This window comes from Mycetomoellerius zeteki, unplaced genomic scaffold, assembly GCF_001594055.1.
Source record: "Mycetomoellerius zeteki isolate Tzet28-1 unplaced genomic scaffold, Tzet1.0 scaffold274, whole genome shotgun sequence".
NCBI classification, from domain to species: Eukaryota; Metazoa; Arthropoda; class Insecta; order Hymenoptera; family Formicidae; genus Mycetomoellerius; species Mycetomoellerius zeteki.
Window position 1 is genome coordinate 42,745 of NW_017257254.1, and position 22,144 is coordinate 64,888.

The 22,144-nt window shown below is 34.7% G+C and overlaps 1 protein-coding gene across 1 annotated transcript in view; it reads left to right on the forward strand.

The window, feature by feature from the left end:
- The window catches only part of Tmtc2 (Transmembrane O-mannosyltransferase targeting cadherins 2), a 42,899-nt gene extending 26,469 nt beyond the window's left edge, over positions 1-16,430 (forward strand). Inside the window, exons 3-5 of the mRNA XM_018450260.1 lie at positions 11,189-11,329; positions 13,717-13,801; positions 15,849-16,430. Of these exons, the coding sequence (XP_018305762.1) occupies positions 11,189-11,329; positions 13,717-13,801; positions 15,849-16,180 (558 nt within the window). The 3' untranslated portion in view covers positions 16,181-16,430. The remainder of the gene's footprint in view (positions 1-11,188; positions 11,330-13,716; positions 13,802-15,848) is intronic.
- The last annotated feature ends 5,714 nt before the right edge of the window (positions 16,431-22,144 follow it).

Consider the following 22,144-nt stretch of genomic DNA (forward strand, 5'->3'; position numbering starts at 1 on the left):
TCGACCGTCGAGCGGCGAGCGATAGTGGGGGAACAATGTGTCGCTTCGGGAATCGGCCTGAAATGAGCAACTAATTCCGACCACCGTTTTAGACTTAAGACACAATCGATTTTTTTTTATTATAAATTTCGATTCTGATATAGATAAATTTAAATTTTTAAACGATAAGTAAAATGCAGTTTAGCTTCTATGATAGTAAAAATTTATTGTTAAAGCTTTCACAAATGTGCAAGAATTTCTTCAGATTTTTATACAGTTCGGAATACAATATATGAAAATCTGCATTGAAAAATTGAAAGATTCAGGTTGCGAGCGAAGAATCAAAATTTCACATTGCTGACAGAAAATTAAGTTTCTTTGAAGAGGGAAAAATTGATTTTTGAACTTGAAAGAAAATTATTGATTAATCGAATAATATGAGCAAAAAGAATATAATCTAAACCTTTTTGTGTAATCCAAGTCTTTTTACTATTCCATAAAGTTTTAAAAAAAAATAAAAGAATTCAGAATTACATCTTTTTAATATCTCTATTACATTATCAAATAAATATTACAAGATAGGATGGGAAATCGGACTTTTTTCTGAGAAATTAAAGTGAAATTTCGCTTGTGCTAAAAAAGATTTAAATTGTAGACGAGGAGTTAACATGTATATATCAAATGTCTTTATAATCCTTAAAAAATTACTCTTTTTTACTTATGACGATTTTGATGATTGTTTTATAAAGTTAAGTTAGTTCATTTTTTATTATTGGTAGGGTAATGTCTACTTAACTCATTGGTAATAACTCGAGAATTACGTATTTTGTGTTACCTATGTCTTCTTTGAAGTAGATAAAGAAGCGATATAATCTATTAATTAAATTGCATCGTTTTTATAAATATAACTATAGAGAAATAATTTTCCACTGCACCATCAGTTTACACATCATATTTGATGACGGTAAAAGCTACGCGAAAATGAAGATGATGAAAGTCAGCGTAGTGCATTATGCTTCCATCGACGGAGCTGAATCGGGCGGAGCTCTAAACCACATATAAGCCACGTATAACGATATCCGTATCTGCAGGCTCTTTTCAGCGTAGCAAGATTGCTCGAGTTACTGTGGTGTTTCATCCGGCGGTTAAATGACAGATTCATAAATCACTCGTGCTTGCGATTGGCCAGTGATAGTCACCGAAGAGATGTAGGGGATCATGGCAAGAAGGGGCGAGAAGAAGCGCGGAGATTTCGCGTCAAAAGGGCTAGATCCTTGGCTCGAATTGGTCCAAGCTTTAGGATCGACAAAGAAAGCAGGGAAGGTGAAATGGGGGGTGAAGAGACGGAGTCAGGACCCACAGAAATTTAGTTCCTAAAACGAGGGTCTAATCGTTGGCGCGATATCTCCCAGGACTTTACGATGCCGCGCGGCCTTACATATACACTTACATTTGTGTACATGTGCGCGTATATGCGTTACGTGTATATGCATTGGACAAGTGTATGTGGATAGGTACAGCCCCGAGGCCCCTTACGTGCCAGCCCACACGGTAAAACATCGCCAGCAAGATTACACCGGAGTTTCACCAGTTCCCGATGTTTTATCACGATGGCCCTCCGTTCTCCTCTCGCCATCCGCCGTCTCTCTACCCTTCCCAAATAGCACGGCTGGCGACGTTGTCCCGCAGAAAGTTGGATGAAACTCTACGAGTGGCGCTGCGGTGCCCCCGTGAATCTCGCCTCGAGAGAAACAGCTAGAATCTTCTAATCGTAATCTCCCCTGAAAATGTACCGCAAAAATCGGCACATCCAGACCCTTCTATTTCCTTTTTTTTAATGAGACTCTTTCATCTAGAGAATACATCGTAGATTAACTTCAATTGACTTGTTTCCATGGATGATACGGTACCTGCATGATGGAATATTAAATGATCGCGATTATGTAATGGCAATATTTAGGAAAGAAGAAAATGGTACGCGTATGTTTTAATCACTTTAAGAATAATTCTTCTTGTAATTCATGCTATATCTTTTACTGATTTTTATTTTCACGAAATTACGTTAAGGTAGTACTTGCATAAAATCATTTTCTTACGAATATGCTAAAATTTTAAATACAAGTAAATCAAAATGCTCTCTATCTTTGTATGCAATTAGAAACATATAGACCGTCTAGTTTTTGAGATAATTGCAATTAAAATGTGCAGTTTTAACATATGATGCATATACGCAACTCAAGTTAACGTCAGATTTTTAGTTACAGCATCCATACTGCATTCTTAGGATTACAAAAAATGACCACGCAATGGAGGAACATGAAATGGATATTGTAAAAAAAGATCATAATTTTTGACCATTTAATTAGGAAAATAGAGCCGCAAAAAGAACGCAATTTTTTCGATTTTCTTTGGCATATGGAGACAACTGGAGGGAAGGCCAGTGAGCATCTGGTAGTTAGTCTGCGTCTATCTGGAGCCCTATTCTTGAACACATACGAATAATTTTCGCATACGAAAGTGATAGTTTCTCGACTGTGATTGGTCGATTGTATACGGAATTGCTATTTTCGTATGCGATATTTGTTCAAGAATAGGGCCCCTGTATTCATTTTCTTTCCGTGTATGCGTGTAGTCTTGGACAGGCACAATCGAAAGTTTTTTCTCTCTGGTGGGAGTGAGATATGGCCACTGAGCGGTCGCGATGCTAAATTTTTGAACGGTATTGTCGCGCAAGTACTACCTTAATTTAATAAATAATAACGTTTTTGGCATTTTACATAGCAAAATTAATTCGAATATCAAAATCTTAGTGTTTTAATTAGTATATTAAAATAACAGCACAATCGAAACGTTATCAATTACTAATTGAAGGATCAAAAGGATAACTATATTCCAGAATTCCATTCAAGTCCATTCAAAGTCCATTCAAGAGTCTTAATATTACAAACCTGTGGCTCAATGCTATAAATACGACGAATATCATTATCCCTTGCGAAACCACTGGAAAATCATTAATGGTATAATGAGACAGAATCCTATTGAATGAAAGCTTGAAATGAGATCAAACCATAATCCAATATCGGTTAGATAAAACCCACCAGTTGCAATCGATCAAATTACTGGACCATCACGTCAGGCTGCTGATCCTCGCACATTCTATATATAAAAGGGTTCAAAACGCCGTTAAAACCTCTTCCTTTCAATAGATCACTTTGGATAATAATAAAGATACCTTTACACTATGCGCATATTCAATTCTCGTGCTCAAATTCATTTAATCTAAATCTACACTTAGATAAGATTATTCCTATGTCGATTATATGATTTAAACTAAATTATAAGGAATAAATACAATGTTTCACTTTACGTAGTTACGAATTTAGAAGGCATTTATGGGATGATAGTTGGAATTGAACTGAAACCTGAAGTTATAAGTCTACCATACGTCATCCTATTTAAATTAAATTAATGTTAAAATTAAATTTGAAAAAATTTTTTAATAATTAACTCTCCGGAACTGATGCCAAAATCAGGAACACAGTTACTGACGTTGAATCTGTAAGATACATTTATATTAATTATTCTAATTTATGTTAATTAAAAGGCACTAATTAATTTTAAGAAACCAAAATAACAAAAATGATTATTACATTTCAATAAGAAGAATCCAAATTTATAGGTATAATATGAAAAAATTGAATTATTTGACTTTTTTATAAAAAAAAATTTGTAATTGAGTGAGTCCAATAGATTCACCGTCAGCTCTGGAACTCCATCAGCTCATAAAAAATAGGCTCGTTCGATTGTATAACTGGTTCTGCTGCTTCAAGTTGTCACGCAATTATCGCAATGACCATAACATTACACAATGAAGAATTAATCCGTTTGCTCGGTGTACGTAATCAACTCTGATTGTTTCATTCAAAGACTTTGGTAAATCTCGTCGGGACGAATAATCCCTGTTCCGGGGGAACAGTTTTCCGCATCAAACGCGTTTGTTACAACGTTACTGAATAAATGCGAGATTTGTGGAAGTTTGATACCGCATGGAACTTTTCTGTTTCCCGGCTATGACGGAAATTCACTTCGAATGCTAATTTACGCGACTTTATGCACGCGCATGTTTTGAAACGATCCGTGCGTTATACAAAACGTTCGCACGTATGCGCGATTCCCGTACAGAAGGATATTCCTCATGAAAAACTAAAAAAAACATGATATAAAATTCAACTCTATTTTATTGCGATATTCTTTTGTGAATACGTAAAAGCAAAATTTCAAAATTCAGCGTATTGTATAATAATAATTTTACACGAGAGCTAGAATACATTGAATTTTCTCTCTTTATCATATTACAGCTCTATTTCGTTCCGCAACTCAAAATTTGATATATCACAATAAATCTGTCTCCAATTTTTCAATGCCACGCGTAATCGTACTGCGGACTTACTTCCGATTTGCGGCTAGAGCGAATATGGCGAGGAGGAGAAGGAGGAGGTTTCTCTCTGTGCATTTCGTAGATGGAAACCGTTTGAAAGCGTCGAGCGCGTGCAATACGTCGCTTTAATCCGATTATTCCCGGCGATTAATTCTCTTGTCTATCGCACGTATATCCTTCCTTTTAGTCGGCTTTCAAACGTAGTCAGTCTATCTAATTGCCCCGTTCGGTTTGTACTGTCCTAATTGTTTGTTCCATCGCTAGAGGTAGTATGCAGATATCGACGACGGGCGTCGCGACGTCTTCGGTAATCTGCACCCTCTGTATATTCTCTTCCCTCCCCTCTCTCTTTCCATATATATATCCCTCCCCTCCCTCTCTCTCTCTCTCTCTCTCTCTCTCTCTATCTATCTATCTATCTATCTATCTATCTATCTATCTATCTATCTATCTATCTATCTATCTATCTAACACAATTAGCAAAGTCCGAAATGCACAGTCAGAAGCAATAAGGTTGCAACACTTTTTTTCCGATGAGTTTAAGAATACGCGATCAAGTTCATGATGCGAATCCCTCTCATGTACAATGAATGAATATGATCATATAAGGTTTGTTAAATGTGTCTCATTCATTGCACATGAGAAAGATTCGTATCCTGAACTTGATCGCGTATTCTTAAACTCATCAGAAAAAAAGTGTCTCAACCTCATTGTTTCTGACCGTACACCATTGATTGACATCAGAAATGACTTTCATCGACGTACTATTATAATAATTAATTCTACCGAATCTGAAAATTCTCTAATTGTTCTATCAAACGTATTTGTTCGTCTATAAATAATTCCTCATTTTCAATACCGCAATTCTATCATCACGTTTTGCAAATGCATGCACGTATACAAAGCAATTTCTCGTGTTCACCTTCTTTTTATATAGGCATTCTAATTTTCAAAACTACAGGATTTTATAAAAACAATCGCAAATGATTGTGCATCAAATGAAAAGTAGTGCTCAGTACGCAAAATTTCTGTTTTATTCTATACAAAACTGCAGAGATATTTATCCTTCCGCCGGCAATTGTGATCTTTAAAGATACTACCGATATTTTGATTGTAAATTTTGGCAGGTAAATTTAAATCTGTAAAAAAAATGAGTAAAATCCGAGTTCTATAATGATAAAAACTCGTTGATGAAACTTTGACAAGTCTACTAGATTTTTCAAATTTGTATGTAATCTGAAACAATAAAAAATTTACTCTACTTCTCGAAGAAAAGTAATTGTTGATGGAAAAGTTCAAATTTATTTTAAAGTTGTTGTCGACGATTAATAATATTGAAGTAAAATACTTAAGATAGACTGCTAATTTTAAATACTTAAAGATAGACGCTATAATTTTAAATACTTAAAGATAGATGCTATAATCTTAAACATCTTTCCTATCGCTGATAATGAATGGCTTAAAGTAAACTGAAACATTTGATTTTATTATAAAGATTATTGTAATATAGTTTACGTACGTTGCTTTATTATTATGTACTAATTACTGCACCGTTTCTTTCACGACTCTTAATTGCCCGTTTTAAGGTTTATTGTTGACTTAAAGATAGAACATGCAGAATACTTACATACTACAATTTTAGATGATTTTACATTAATGTACAAATAAGATTTTGAAAAATTTTTTACGTTAATCAAACATTAAAATATCGGAACAAACGCCACAATATAACAGTTTGTCAATTTATCCCGCGCAGCTGCTCCTTTCCGCGATATATCCGAAAATTGACATCGATAATAATCGATGTCGTCCGTTTTGATTGCATGCCGGATACATAATGATACGTATGCGTAATTATTTAGAACGGAATTAATAATAACGTGATTTTAAATGTGTCTCGCTAATGCGTGCCACGTTTCCGATCGGTTTAATATCATTGGGACAATGTCGGACGCCCACTTAACTATTCATCCATCCAGCAATATTAATTCACGTGACCTGGAAATGTACACACCGACGGAAGCAGCCGGTTTGATGAAAAAAAAAAATATACTTTATTATTTTTTGAAAAGTCAAAACGTACCGTTGACCCCACTATACAAGGCTTGATTAAACATTCATCAAACCGCACCATAAAGCAGACATTCCGATCAATCGCTGGAAATTGCCGAATACTCGTTGACTATGACATAAATGTAAACATGATTATTGGGCGAGTATCGGAGTAATTACGCGATGCACAGTAGCTAGATACTTTGTGATTTCAGGAAATCTGAAGGATCGTTGAATGATGGAATATATAATTAAAAGATCGCATGTGTACAAACTTGATTAGTAATTTAATAAAAAAAGTCGTAACTAACCAAACAATTGCAATTAAGTATCACGAATGTAAAACAAGATAAAGCATTGTTTTCTATTAATTATTTTTAATTAGCTTTACCTTATTGGAAATTTGATTCAAAACTTACTATATATTTAATAAGAAATTTAATATTAAAAATTCAGAAGTTATCTCTACATATCGCTCTTTTATACTTTAAATGTGATACAGCTCAAAAAATAAATTTCCTAGAAAAGGAAAAACTTATTTCTTAAATCTTATTTTGTAAATCTGTAATTTCATAGAATTTCACTAAATCACAATTTTGATTGGGAGAACGTCAAAATACTTAACCGAGAACGTTTTCTAGGAAAAAAAATTGATAAACTTCCGAAAATGCACGCTTGATTGCTATGAATTTTGGCAGAAATACTTTAAATGACGTCAAATAAATGTCCTTGTAGTACAAAATATTGATAAGGTGCAAAATATTTAGGCGATTAGTAGAGGAGAAGGTGGTATTATGGCCAGTGTATATATTGTGGCCTCCCTTAATATCTCCGCTATTATAGCGAATCCTAATAATTACTTATGGAATTATTTGTTCAATAGCTCACCGTTACATCATGACGCTAATATACCAATACTCAATAGCCAACACTTATTATAATGCATTTTTACTTTCAAGTATTTAGAAATATTTCTGAGGTATATTTTAACATTTAATTACATATATTGTACTACCCCTCATTTTTTTTAAACTTAAGCGTATTATCACATGAATATGTATTTTTGAGTGTGTTATTTGCTATTTAACATTTTATTTGACTGTATATACTTTGAGTTATGCAAAGTTTGAACAATAACATGGCAATTTGCTAATGTGGTCCTCTATGGATATTGATTACTCACGTCCTCTTTTTTTGAGGTTTTCATATCAAAATAATTATTTGATGATCGATTATAGCTCTACTGTTAATCTATAATTTATATTACGTGTACTATTTTTAGTATTGAGTAGTTTATATACAAAAGTTATGTGAATGTACATTCATTTGCATATATTTTAAAATGTTTTACTTTTTTGTTAATTTTGTATCCAAATACTGTTTTCTCAACAAAGCTATAAATATTTTAAGGCTATTTTTATGGAAAGCCATTATCACCTATTTTTTTCTTCGAGTCATTATGCGATGTCGCCACATTTCTATTAATAGTACCTATCCTAAGTAATAAATATTTCATAACTTTGAGTCCAGAATCGATTCAACAACATTTTAATGAACGTAATTGTCAAGTTTTAAACTTAAATATTGATTATTAACAAAGTTATTGTGTAAAATGTAACTGGGGTGTCATAATACCACCTTCTCCTCTACGCGTTCGGCAACTCTCCTCTATCTAACTTATGGTAATAATTCGAAAATCACGTTTTTTGAGTTGTATGACTTTTGAAGCAAAGGAGCGATATTCGCGAAGAAAGGAAGATCAATTTAAATCTCATGCGAAAATCCATACCTATTTTTAATAATGTAACAGCATTCTGTATTCTTCTTCAAAACATACATTGTTATTGCGTTGTCACATATATTGCAGTGTTATGGTGAATAGATGCTAGCCGAGATCATTATTTCTCAGCTCGGCGCAGAGGCGTGAGACCTTCTCGGGTACATAAAAGCCGCGGCTATCGGCAGAGGCATTGCTTTGTGAACCGCGAGCTCGAGTGAGCATTACGTTTAAGCAAGTGCGCGCAACATCCTTGAAAAGTAGTCCAAGTGAATAATGACTCGGAACAATGCGAACGTATGAGGGACAGCATTGCCTAGCGACTTTGCCAGTGCATTCTTTGACGCGATGCAACGGCACTTTGCGCGACTTGTCACGTTTCCTATTCAGAAACGTATTTTTGTTGCACGAGCGAGAAAATAATGATCACGATCACAAAGAGGCAACATTCATCGCGAGGGTAATCATGCGTTGAAACACGCAAGGTAGTATGTCGCGCGCGACAAAAAAGTGGACAAAAAGTAGACGCAAATGTCACGTTCAGGTCCTGAAATATAAAGCATTTCCGAATAACGCGTGTCAGAGACAGCAGGCAAGAAAATAAAATCCCGCTATGCCGAAATAATTACGCCAAAAATTGTGTATATCAAGATTTTATTTCAACTCATTACGTACTTCGTTATTATCTGCAGCAGCTAATGTAATCGTTATTCCACTATTTATGACAGCGCGATAGTACATTTTCGTGATAAGGTAATGCGTGATTATGATACATTATTTTATCAAACTTATTCCTGTACGTAATACATTTCTCTAACGTTCCTGTACGTAATACATTTCTCTAACGTTCCTTTTCTTTGACATTTCTACAAATTTTTTGTTCAATTATAAATTATCGATAATTTCAATAATTTGTATTTTACAAAAACATTTTAACTTTCCAAAGTTGACAGTGACTCAATTCAATTATAAATCTATTTGTTGAAAATATCAAAAAATTTATTTTTCTTTACGTTACAAATTTGCAAATTTCTGTTATTCTTATTAAAATATACTATAGTAATCTTTTTCACATCATATTTTGGTTGAAATTAAGTATCTTTTAATTAACACAAATTATAAATTAAAATAGTTAACATAAATGGATCTTACAAACCCAACTTCGGTAACTGTTTCAGATTTCGAAGTTTGATCTGAAAGATTAAATAAGGATATCAATTAATTTTCTCCTCTTGTGATTGTCAATTGTTCAGCAATTGAAATCGCGTGGCAGCAATTCCTCGCGAGACATCTCTACAGAGTTGAGGAAACTGCGGAATTCATTGGATCACGAAGCAATCTTACGACCAGTGACGGATTAAAAAACTTTTGGGCCTAGTGCTAAAAAGGAAGTGCTAAAAATTTTCGGGCCCTTCATGTCCTTGAAAAAAATACACACACACACACACACACAAACTATAAAAACATCAACGTTTATTAATTTATTTAATAAAATTAACACAAGATTTTTTTCATTTTTTTTTTCGTTTTTCGGAATCAAAAGCATGTTTATAATTCATGTTATCTAAAATAAATAAATGTAAATCTAAAATAAAAAATAAGAAGGAATAATGAATACTTAATTTCGATTAAAGTGGAACCTTCTTTTACAGCGTTTTCCGAGCGGCTTTTCACCGATCTGAATTAGATTAATGATATTAATGATGTCACATACTTTACTATTGGTTGAAAATCTGAAAACTTTTCAAAGAGAGGATTTCTATTAAAATCAAATTATTCTCTTTTTTTGTCATCTCTATTTATCGTACGAGTCAAAACGCCATATCGCAAGTTTATCCATCGATGAAAATTTTGGATATGATCCCTCATATTCGAGCGTAATTAATTAACGCAGAAGTGGCATACTTCAGCGTTCTGCCATTCGCAATCGCATTTTCTAGATTGAAGGTAATTAAGAGCTTATTATTATATTGTAACGCGCGCGTATTAAAACGCGTACAAGCGTCCGCATATATTGCAGCAATTTGTTACGCTTTGTAAATTAGTTGCCAGCAAATTTATTAGTTGTTGAATTTATTAACATAATTTTCCCCAGCACGCTAACGAACCTTCTCGCGTTTCGATCCACACGTGATTTTCTTGTAAACATAGCCCTCAGTTGCACCTCATGTTTTTCAAACATGTTGTTCACACTTACTGGATTCTTTAACCGATGTTTGCATATTCAAGTAGCGTGAAGCAAAATGGAGATTTTGCCTCAAGTAAACTCTAAAGTCTGCAGAAGAAGAAAAGTGACTTAAGTGATGATCTAAATTCGTAACTAATATAAATTACTGAAAGATCTAGGAATTTTTCCGAATTAAGTTTCGACGATATAAAATCTTATTTTAAAAAAAAAGTTTGGTAATAATAATCAAACCTAGATGATAGTTATTAAATGCTTTAATGAAATAACTTTAATCAAATGTTTGGTTAATATAACAAAAAAAATAGCGTTTAATTGAATTTCAACTAAACACTAATTTTACTTTTCTAAATATTTTTTAATTATTATTATACGGTTGGTTATTATTATGTGTGTAATACTTATTAAATATTACACCAATGCGCTAAACAAAATACCCTTGGTATTTTGGTAATTATCAGATTTTCTTCCAGCATAGCTGTCACATGAAGTGCAAAGAAATCCAACTATGGTGTTTATTAAAATAATGTCTAATCTTGCACGCTAAAGAGTTGCGAATACAAAAGTAGTGTACGATTAAGTTTTTATTAAAATAAGAAATCAGCTCCGAATTGGTCAAAACATTTGGAGAAGCAAAAACGCCTCGGAACATGCATGTAAAAATTCTTAAATTTCTACACAGTGCACAGTGTAATGGCAAAAAGAAATTCAATGGCACCAAAAAAACCTATCTATTTTTTTCTTTTTCTTCCTCCAGAGCGTGTACAATCTGCTAGGCGAGACGCTGTCGAGGCTGCAACAGTATGCGGAAGCGGAGAGGTGGTTTCAGGCAAGTTTGGCCAGCCAGCCTGACCACGTACCGGCCCACATCACTTACGGAAAACTTTTGGCACGGAACGTAAGTAGCCATCGTTTTGCTTTTAGATCGCCATCGCCTGCCATCGCCGCTCTATTTCATCTTATAGCGATCTATTTTCCAAGTCTGACTATATCAGCTGTGACCACTTGAGAAACTTCTATCGTAATACGCAATGCGCAGATATAAACATATTTGGGTCAATACGAAGTCCCCACTCCTCTCGGCTTTTACATCTCTAAAAGTAGATTTATTTTGCGTCAAATATCAACTATATTTCGATGATATTAACGAGCAATACGAATGACAATATTTGACAAAAAACAAAATTCTTTTGTAGGAAACCAAAGATCCTTTTTTTTAGAGAATTCAGCGCTGAATGTAAATCTATTTTACTGTTTCTCGCGTTAGATATTGTTTTTTCAGTGACACTCAATTTTTGCGAGTTGTGTACTGTATCTATCGAAATTGTCAACAGAAATTGCAATGTTTCTGTGGCGGAAGGAAAATTCAAAGTTATTACTTATTTATCTAATGTAATTTTAAAAAATTTGATTTTTCTTAATGTCTACATGTATTTTATTATCCTTGGAGGTTTATATTCAGCGTATGTATACACATACATTCATAATTTAACACTAGAACGGCCGATGGTGCCATTTTGGCTCCGCTGACTTTTAAAATTTCATAATTCTTATAAATTTTTGTATTGATTAATAGTTTTCTCTGACTTTTTATTATTTTAGAAGTTTGATTTACAAAAAATTCATTCCATTCATGTTCAAACGTTTTATCTTTATTTTTATTTTAAATTGAAACCATCAATATGCACTTACAACAAGGGAATCCTCGCGGAATGTCCAATTCTGATTTTAATGAAACTTTGTATATAAAGGACAAGATGGTATTATGGCCAGTGTATATATTGTAGCCTCCCTTAATATCTTCGCTATTATATAGCGAATCCTAATGATTACTTATGGAATTATTAGTTCAGTAGCTCGCCGTTACACCATGATGCTAATATTATCAACACTCAATAACCAGCAATTATTATCATGCATTTTTACTTGTAAATATTTCGAAACGTTTCTGAGGTATATTTTAGCATTTAATTGCACCTACTACCTCATTTTCTTAAACTTGAGCGTATTATCACATGAATATGTATTTTTGAGTGTGTTATTTGCTTTTTAACATTTTATTTGACTATATATTTTGAGTTATGCAAATTTAAACAATAGCATGGCATTTTGCTAATGTGGCCCTCTATGGGTATTGATTACTCACGGCCTCTTTTTTTGAGGTTTTCATATCAAAATAATTATTTGATAATTGATCGTAGGTCTACTGTTAATCTATAGTTTATATTACGTGTATTATTTTTAGTTCTGAGATTTTTAGTACTGAGCAGCTTATACAGAAGTTATGTGAACATATATACATTCATTTGCATACATTTTAAAATGTTTTACTTTTTTGTTAATATTGTAATCAAATTTTGTAACCAAATACTGTTTTCTAAACAAAACTAATATTTTAAGAGGATGTTGGAGTGACCAAATTATTACATTACAATCGTATAAAAATCTTCGAATTGACTGAACGGAATAAAAAAACCTTTTACAGGATTAAAGTAGAATTAGACGCAAAATTAGGAGGTGGTGCAGTGGACCTTATACTAAAATCGAAAGAATGTTAAAAAATTTTTTAATTTAATTCGAAATCAAGTCGAATTTAAGTCAATTCGAAGATTTTTATACAACTGTAGTGTGATAATTTAGTCACTCCAACATCCCTTTAAGGCTCTTTTTATGGAAGGCTACATTACCACTCATTTTTTTCTACGAGTCATTATGCAATGTCGTCACATTTTTATTAATAGTATCGTAAGTAATAAATATTTCGTAACTTTGAGTCCAGGATCGATTCAACAACATTTTAACGAATGTAATTGTCAAATTTTAAACTTAAATATTGATTATTAACAAAGTTATTGTGTAAAATGTAATTGGGATGCCATAATACCACCTTCTGCTCTAAGGGATGGTTGTTGAATGTTGACGTATGCGAACGGTGGAAATATGCGGTTGTTAAATTGAGTGAAGTAAAATTTTGCTTTTATGTAATTGCAGAATATTGAAAAAATATGAATACAATTTTAAATAGTATTAATAATATGAAAATAACATAAAACATCAATCGAAAACAAGGATAGAAGCCAAACTGGCACTTTCGACGGTTGATTCTATAATCGATTACCTAACTTCGGCTGTTTTAGTGTTAACCGATATACTATATTCAAAAATCTTGTCCAATGTAATAGAACAAGCTCCTCAACCGGTAGCAACCGCCAGGGGGAGGGGGGACAGACAGGACTATCGAGTTCGCGGTGGCTCACGCATCGCCTCTGCTTTCTCTCTCTTTAGTCGAGCCGTGTCCTGGAAGCGGAGAGATGGTTCCTGAGGGCCCGCAGATTGGCACCGGACGATCCCAGCGTGCATCATCATTACGGTAAGGCGCGACCAAGAACTCCTTTAATTGACCGCAGGAAACGTCGCCATTGCTCATCGACGTTGTCCGGAATTCGTCAGTGGATATCTCCGGTTATTATCTCCGTCTCCTTTTTCCATCGTTATTTTATCCCTCTAGCTTCTCTCCAATCATGATCCGTCTTTCGGCTCCTGACTGCATCGCAATTTAAATGTCTAATGCTCTATATTTATAGTCGTCTTAGGTGGTGATAAAATCAAATCCTCATTTATCATTAAACCAATGAAATACATTCTCTTAAGTATCTCACTTTTACACTTGTCTAAAGCACTCCTCAAAAGAATCATTTTTCCTCCCCCTCATCATCTTCATCGTTACATCAGTCGCCACAGTCGAGGCCTCATTATATCAACGGCATAATTGATTTTCAAACCCCGAATTCGTTCTGAAAAGGAATCCTTAAAATGCTCTTCAATTGTAAGGAGGAATCGGGACGGGAGAGAATCAAACAACCAAGATTTGAAGAGTCGCTTAACAGGAGGGGGAAATAAAAGGATTGCTGATTCATCGAGCCGCTATAAATATCGTTGTAATTTTTCCTGTGGGATGATAGTCGATCTCTGATGAGAAGGGCGGATAGGCTAATCGAAAAGAAGGTTGAATACTAGAGGACATGGAGATGAGTTGAGGTGTCGAGGATGAATCTACGGGTATTAAAATTCCGGGGAATCTCGGCGACGCTTTAAAACGTTAAATTGCAATCCAGATACGGAAACAACCTTTTACCGCGTATATTTTTTCTATTAACAATAGAACGTTATTAATATAGATGATAAATAATCTGTAATCTTGAGTTTTTTTACTGAATTAGTTAATAATAAATACAATGTCTGTCTAATTTCAAATCAAAGATTCGATAAATACAAATTAAATTCCTATCTCCTCACACACACACACACACACACACACACACACACACACACACACACACACACACACACACACACAACACACACACATTTATAAAAAATATTTGTTTTTATTAAGTTTTTCTAAAATTAAAAATACCATTATGCAAAACTATTCCTTTGTCATATTTGCATTCTTCAACGTCACATTTTCTAAAGTTTTCATACTCTAAATATTGCTCTCAAAAAAATTTTGATAATACATGTGTGTCTTCTTCCTCTGTCACAAATCAAATTTATTATTTATGTATATAAGAGAAATCAATACAGTCAATTGCAAAATAATGAATTATTGAATAAGATTTATAGATTTATACTTATTAAATAAATAACACTTTGATTTACAAGGTTTCTGTTCCTTAGTAACTGGAATAGTGATTCTTATATACTTTTAGCTACTGAAAAAACAATTAAAAGAATTTTATTATTCATAAATTTTGAAAAATAAAAGAGCTTTATTAAAAAAAAATCTTTATAAATATAAATAATTTAGATTTTCTTTTCCTTTACGGAGTAAAATACATAAGAATCATTTAGGTGATAAGAAACAGAAATCTTATAAAGCAGTGTAATTTTTGAATGTTAAAGATTGGCAATAAATTTTATTATTTTAATATATTACTTAAAAATTATACATAATAAAAGAAACCTCCCACCATTACATTTACTTTTATATTGTAAAAAAATATTTAAATTTTTTATAGCTATACATTACATATATTATCGAATTTGCGATTTTTAGATGTATGTAGAAGGAATTCAAAACGAAGTTTCAAAAAAATGATAGGTGATGGAATTTTTTGAAAATACCTTTTTTAGATTATAATAGATAATATATAATAATATATAATATAATAGATATAATAATATATAATATAATAGATAATAGAAAATAATAAACAGCTCTTCTCAAGAAACATCTACTACTTGATGAGAAAGAAAATGTTGATCAAAATTTGTTGTTCAATGTAATTGCCACGTCGATTAATGATCGAGTGACTTGACAAATTGTAACAATACACGACGTATAAATTGACAATTGACCGAACGCGATGCGGTCTCGCGACACGTACAATGATATTTGTTTATAAATTTTCCAGGGTTATTCCTGACGTCGCAGGGTCGACTGATGGAGGCTGCCGAAGAACAGCTGCGAGCGGCCGAGCTGTTGCGGTCCGATTATGAGCTGTCTGTCGCAGCGGCTTCGGCGCTGAGGCAAGCCGATCGTCGCGATGAGGCCGAGGTCTGGTATCGACACGCGGCCAGTCTAAGGCCGCAGGAGGCCCGCAGTCATACGAATCTCGGCGCAATCCTACACCTGAACGGCAAGTACAAGCAAGCCGCCGCGGCTTACAAGGAGGCTCTCAGGTTGCAGCCGGGCGACGCGACGACCATAACGAATCTGCACAAACTAGCGGCGATCTTGGCGTGACCTGAAGAAGTCGAAGATGATGGCGATGAAAGAAAGCGAGGACGGAGAGATGATAAGACAGACGACGGTGTGTACTATACGATCCCGCGCGACGAAGAGGATCCCATCTTACCGATCTTATCGTGTATCCCGAGACCCCCTACCGGCCCGATCTTCCTACTGATATTTGTTTATATCTCTGCGTCATCGGTGACGCGCGCGTTTGTCGTTTGCATCAACGATGCGCGGCCGACTCGTATCGCCTGCTATGGTATGTAAAGAATAAAGCTTCCTTTATTTTTCTCTATACGACTGAATATTTTTTAATCATGTGAATCCTCTTCCCTTCTATAAATTAAGTAAAGCATGAATATATACTGCCGGTTTGCGACCGCATAAAATTTAAAAATATAGTGAAACACTACTTGAAAGTTTGATTCATACTTTATTCAATTTTTTTCTTAATTTGAAAGTAAATAGACAACATATTTAATAAAATTATAATTAACATAGTACTGTTTAATTTAAGTATAATAAAAAAAAGATTATAGTTTATAAAAGCCTTTCTTTTCAAAACTGAAAGAATTGTGGATTATTTTAGAAGATAAGTGAAAGAGTCTTCCATCAGAAAAAATAAATAAACATGTAACTAAATCATCTAGATTAATAAAAAGAATTGATTAAATAAGACCGGCTACTTTGTCAAACTTTGTCTTTATACAGTTTTCGACACAGGAGAAACATTTTCTTTAAATACATACGGATATGCATAAACGGTACATGGAATATCGATTCCTTCGTCCTTCAATCGCAGAAGTGGATTATGATTAGTGGGTTGAAAAAGAAAGCCAAGGTGTCCACTGACTCTCATCAATAGATTTCTTCAAATTTGCCTTCACGCAAGACACATTTTCTTTCTCCTGTATTCACAGAGCAGGTAAGTTTACCGTAGATTCGATAAGAGCAGATCGATAATTATTTTGAGCCGGGATACTTAGCTCCGCCGTGCTGTCACTTTCCCATCTATAAATCAAATCGTTCCAAAATGAAAAAAAGAAGATGAAAAAGTCAGATCGAAACGTTTTACACGTCGTTCGAGGAGATTACTTGAGATTTCTTTGATGAAGCTCTGAATGAGATATAACCGCAATAATTTTTCCGTGAAAAGACTACTTCACTTCAAATATTATTTTCTTCATATTAACGTCAAACGTCCTGTATATTGTTTGAAATTTTAATTTGTTGTAATTTATTTAAAATCTCACTTCGTGATACAAAGATTTCCTTCGCATCTTTATTATATTCTCTTTTATTAAATATACGAAGTATATCAGGTTTATGGAGTAGTTAGATTCGCCATTAGGATTTCCTGCAGTAGATATTCGGATATCCTCTCTTTCTCTTTCCCAGCGAGGTGCTGAAGCTCCATTAATATCGAATCTATTTGCACGAAGATACCAACTGGAATATTTAAGTTTACACTTTAAATCACACCCCCGAGCGAATGCCAACGGTGCGAGCGAGCCTGGAAGCGGAATCGTGAGAGGATGATAGATGGAGAAACGGCAACGAAAAAGAGAGAGAAAGAAAGAGAGTGGGAAAGAGAAAAGGTGAGAAGGGGTGAAAAAGCAGGCACACGGAGCCACCTGTCGCTCCTGTCGCACTGTTGGAGACAGCCTCAGCAAACACTTCGCGAACGTTGCGACGGCCGCGGCGGCGGTTACGAAGCTTTGTTCCGCGAAGAACTCCCTTCGTTATCTTTAAAGCGGAACCATCAAGAGCGTCTTTCCTTCTTGAGAAGATGACTCGCCATGCTCAGCGGGCGATGCGCCGCTTCGGCCATTTTATTTTTCGCCAACTTATCCATCTTTGCGGTTGTCTCTTCCCAGCGTTACTCCTCCTTCACGCCTTTATATTCTCTTCTACCTTTATTTGCTCTCCAACTTTCTCTATGTTCTCTCGCTTATTGTTTCAGATGCGCTTCGTGAGACAACAGATTAACTTCTTCTGAACTGTAGAGGGATGAATTTCAAAACATTTTTTTACAAAGTATTCACGTTACGCTATCACGGATATCATAATTATCTCTTATTCTAAAATTATCTTTGTTCGACACATTGCTAAAGATTATTCCTAACGTCTTTGGTGTCTTACTGCAAGGAGGAAAAAAGTGCAACGAGTAAAATAAATGCGGCAATAAAAGAACTAATGAAAACAGACATTTTTATGTATTAACGATTTGTCGATGTATTATCTATATTTTGCTATATAATGCTATTTGAAATTTATATGAGATAGCACTCCATTCCTCAGAAAGTCCAAGTGTCTTATTTTCGTCTTACCTTTTTCCTTCACTTTAGTTTTCATGCCGCTTTTTTCCTCTGCATTATTTTATCTCAACTTCCTATCTTAGGGCTCTTCTTTCAGTCTCGAAGGAGATCCTTTATATCTTGTACATAGTTCCTTATCTGTCCCCTTTTTAATATTTTAACAATATTGCCATCTCATATTTCACATCAACGTTAACGATCATAGCGTTATTTTTATTTTTTACCTTTTTATAAAGAGCCTCGTCAATTTTTATTATTTTTTATCGTGTTGCCGCTCCTCTACCATTGCACATATATTTGTACTTGACTTTGATTACTAGCGGGTGTCACAGCAGCAATTTGCTTTACCATTTGTACATACTATTCGTCATTCACAGTTCTTTTCGTTTAGTTTAAATCTCCATAATGTTGTACATTTTGGCAATAAAGAATTATTATTGTTATTGTTTTGCATCGTATTTTTCTAATTATTGTTAATTTATGTGAATGTAATATCTCCCTTTATTATTTCTGTATTCAATTCTTTCATATTTATTTTTAATTCGTTTTAAATACTTACAATTTGAAAATAATTCACATACACAATCGGTCAGAATCTACGCTTGTACGCAGCTTCAATATAGTTTCGTCTCAACTGCAACAACAATGTGTTTACGAATAAAATCTGACAACCGTCGTGTTATGCGGGATTTCCGAGACGGCGGGCTTTTATTCTTTTATCTATCTCCCTTTTCCGACTTACTAGTTGTCTTACTTTTAGTATGCTTCTATTCGTCGGCCATGTTTATCTTATTGTACTTCTCTCTTATCCGCTACGAGCGAACACCATCGATTTTTCACCGCAATAAAAGTGGCCCTTCGCCCAGCAATCCAACTACCACGCACGTCATTTTATAAGTTTACAAGTATTATCATCTCCTTAGTTTGCTGTTCCTGTTCACTCCGCATTTTCCTCGCATTCCATGCGATTTGTCTGAATCCGTTTACGTGATTTTCCATTCCTTAGCCACTCTCTTTCATGCAACCCTCTCGTGTGCATGAATGCACGTTTGCGCGATCCTTTGTTACAGATAACGACATTCGAATGCCGGCTTTATCGATGTACCTTGTAACATTATTGAGATCCTAGCATTTCCTCACGTTTATTCTCTGTCTCACTACTGTTTTCCCACGATATTTCTGAAGCTTGTTACTTATTGAAATTGTCAAGATGCTGAACCAGTAATTATTTCCAAAAGACACACACACACACACACACACACACACACACATCTCGGATATTCTACTCCTTAAAAACTAAAAAGCGTAAAATGATCTACTTCCAGCTCTTTTCTTTTTTCTTTCTAAAAATTTATCTTTTCTTTCTTATGCGCGCACACGTGTAACCAATCTTTGTTACCGTTATTATCCAATTATAACTTCTGTGTCGTATATTATTTCCGGTTGGATTAGGTTATAACATAATCTTCCTGGATTGTAATAAATTTCTTTCCTTCCCTCTTTCTCTCCGCCTTCACTACTTTTTATATTCCACTAGTAACTACATTTTCATTAACTTTGCGCGCATCCTTTGCTAATTCATTCGCAAATCAACATTTAACGAGCGTTGGATCACCCTCGTTACTTTTCCGTTTTTATCTTTCTCGCCATCATCTCATTCCCTTTTTGTATTTACCCATGTCCCTCCTGGGTGGAGTGGCCAACCGTCCCGAATTTTGCGGAACATGATTTTCGGTCCTTTTAGAGGCATCCCGAAAGAACCTATATGGTAATATTCTTTGTTACCTTCTCTGATTTCATTTTACTGAAAATTTTCGAACTCTAGCTAGGACCGCATTTCGTATTTTTATGTTCATTTCATTTCCTTTATACAGAATAAAAATCTTTCTACAAAATAAAAGAAAAAAGCAAAAAACTATAAGAAAACACAAACCTATATGAAAAACCAAAATTGAGGTTCCTCCCTGAGTATTCAGTCAAGAACTCCACGTTGATGGTGGCAACAGAATCAGCGGTAAGAATTAGGCACGCGATCAGCGCCACCAGTTAGCGATCTGGCGTAACCGGTAGCCACACACCTAAGCCCATATCCGTGTGCTTGCCTTCAGCGCGCCGAGAACGAACGAAACAGTAAGAGAATCCTTCTCGCTCTAGTTGATTGTTTTAAGGGGATGCTGGAGCCGTCTGCATTACCGATAAAACTAGCATTTTCGACGTTTTTGTTCCTATCGAATTTCCTCGTAGTGGTTTCACAGAATAAAAATTCCTTTTCCACGATTTTAAAATGTACATGCTAATGTATTTGTAGCTGGTGTATTTTGTGTTTAAAGCTGGAAAAAATAAAAAATTACAGATTTCTTACGCAGATATTTTATATAGTAAAAAAGTTGCGCAACTATCGTTATGAACATACAACGAGACTGCATATCGAGTTACAGAATACAGGAACTGGGCAGTGTCATATTTGTGTTCACTCACTCTCACATATATAAGGGTGCGTTCCGAATTACGCATGAAACACATGATGCATCATTTGTCTTTGTTGTTCACCGATTGATAAAGAAGGATAAAATGACATATCATACGCTTCATGCATAATGAAGGAACACACTCTAAATAACATGGATAATAACGTTAGTGTTTTCACGTAAATTCACGCGATACTCACAGACAGAACACATATAAAACACAGCTCGGAATCAGCTTCATCTCTTTCTATCACATTGAGTTAGCAGTCTAGTTATAGAAGTCTGTGAATAGGACGCAGAACGCAGGACACAAAAGTTGAAGTTCATCCAACTTCGGTACGACCTGTATTCTGCGCCCTGCAGCCTATAATAAAGCCAGCTAGGGCACCTATCGTGAAACAAGTCGGAATGGGTTCCGATCGGAATTATTCAATTATTCCCTGGATTTCTATTGTGTTTTCTAGAGAAAACGGAATAATTCCGATCAGAATTCATTCCGACATGTTCCATGATAGATACCCAGATCTGTATATAGAACGCGAATACAACGTGACCTGCGTGACGTATTTTTGATAGGACGTGGAACGCCGGATACAGGTAGTTGGATGAACTTCAAATTTCAGCTTTCTCGACATCCTTAAGTTTTCAGCAAATGGTTTTCTACATATATAATAACCAAGTGTCTTGTTAGTTATACATTTTTGCAGGTGCAAGTTTTTCATGGAGTAGCATTTTATTTTGCGTCGTCGAAATGTTATTAGCTAGGCTGTCATAAAGAAATAGCGGCGAGTTCTAACTTGTCAAAAACGGAAATAAAGAGTGCAAATCGTCATCGCTGTGACATTGCTAACCATGTTGATCTATCTCTGCACATGTGACTTCGCCTTCTTCTGTTTTTTTTCTTTCCTTTTCCCGCTTTTTTTTATTTCCTCTCGCTCCAGCATTTAAATTTGCTCGCACTTTTCGTGGAATACGACATGAATGTCGATAAGCCGTGACAGGGCAGAATTCACTAGCGATTTAACGACAGCATTTTTGTCGTTACTGCATCTCGCAAATCAGTTTTAAACGAAACGTCGAGTCCTACTACAAGAAGTTACTGCTGCTTCAATAGTTTCCGACGACTGTTGACATTCATATTGGATATGACATAGGTAGTCGTAAACGGCGCGGCACACTACTTGGAT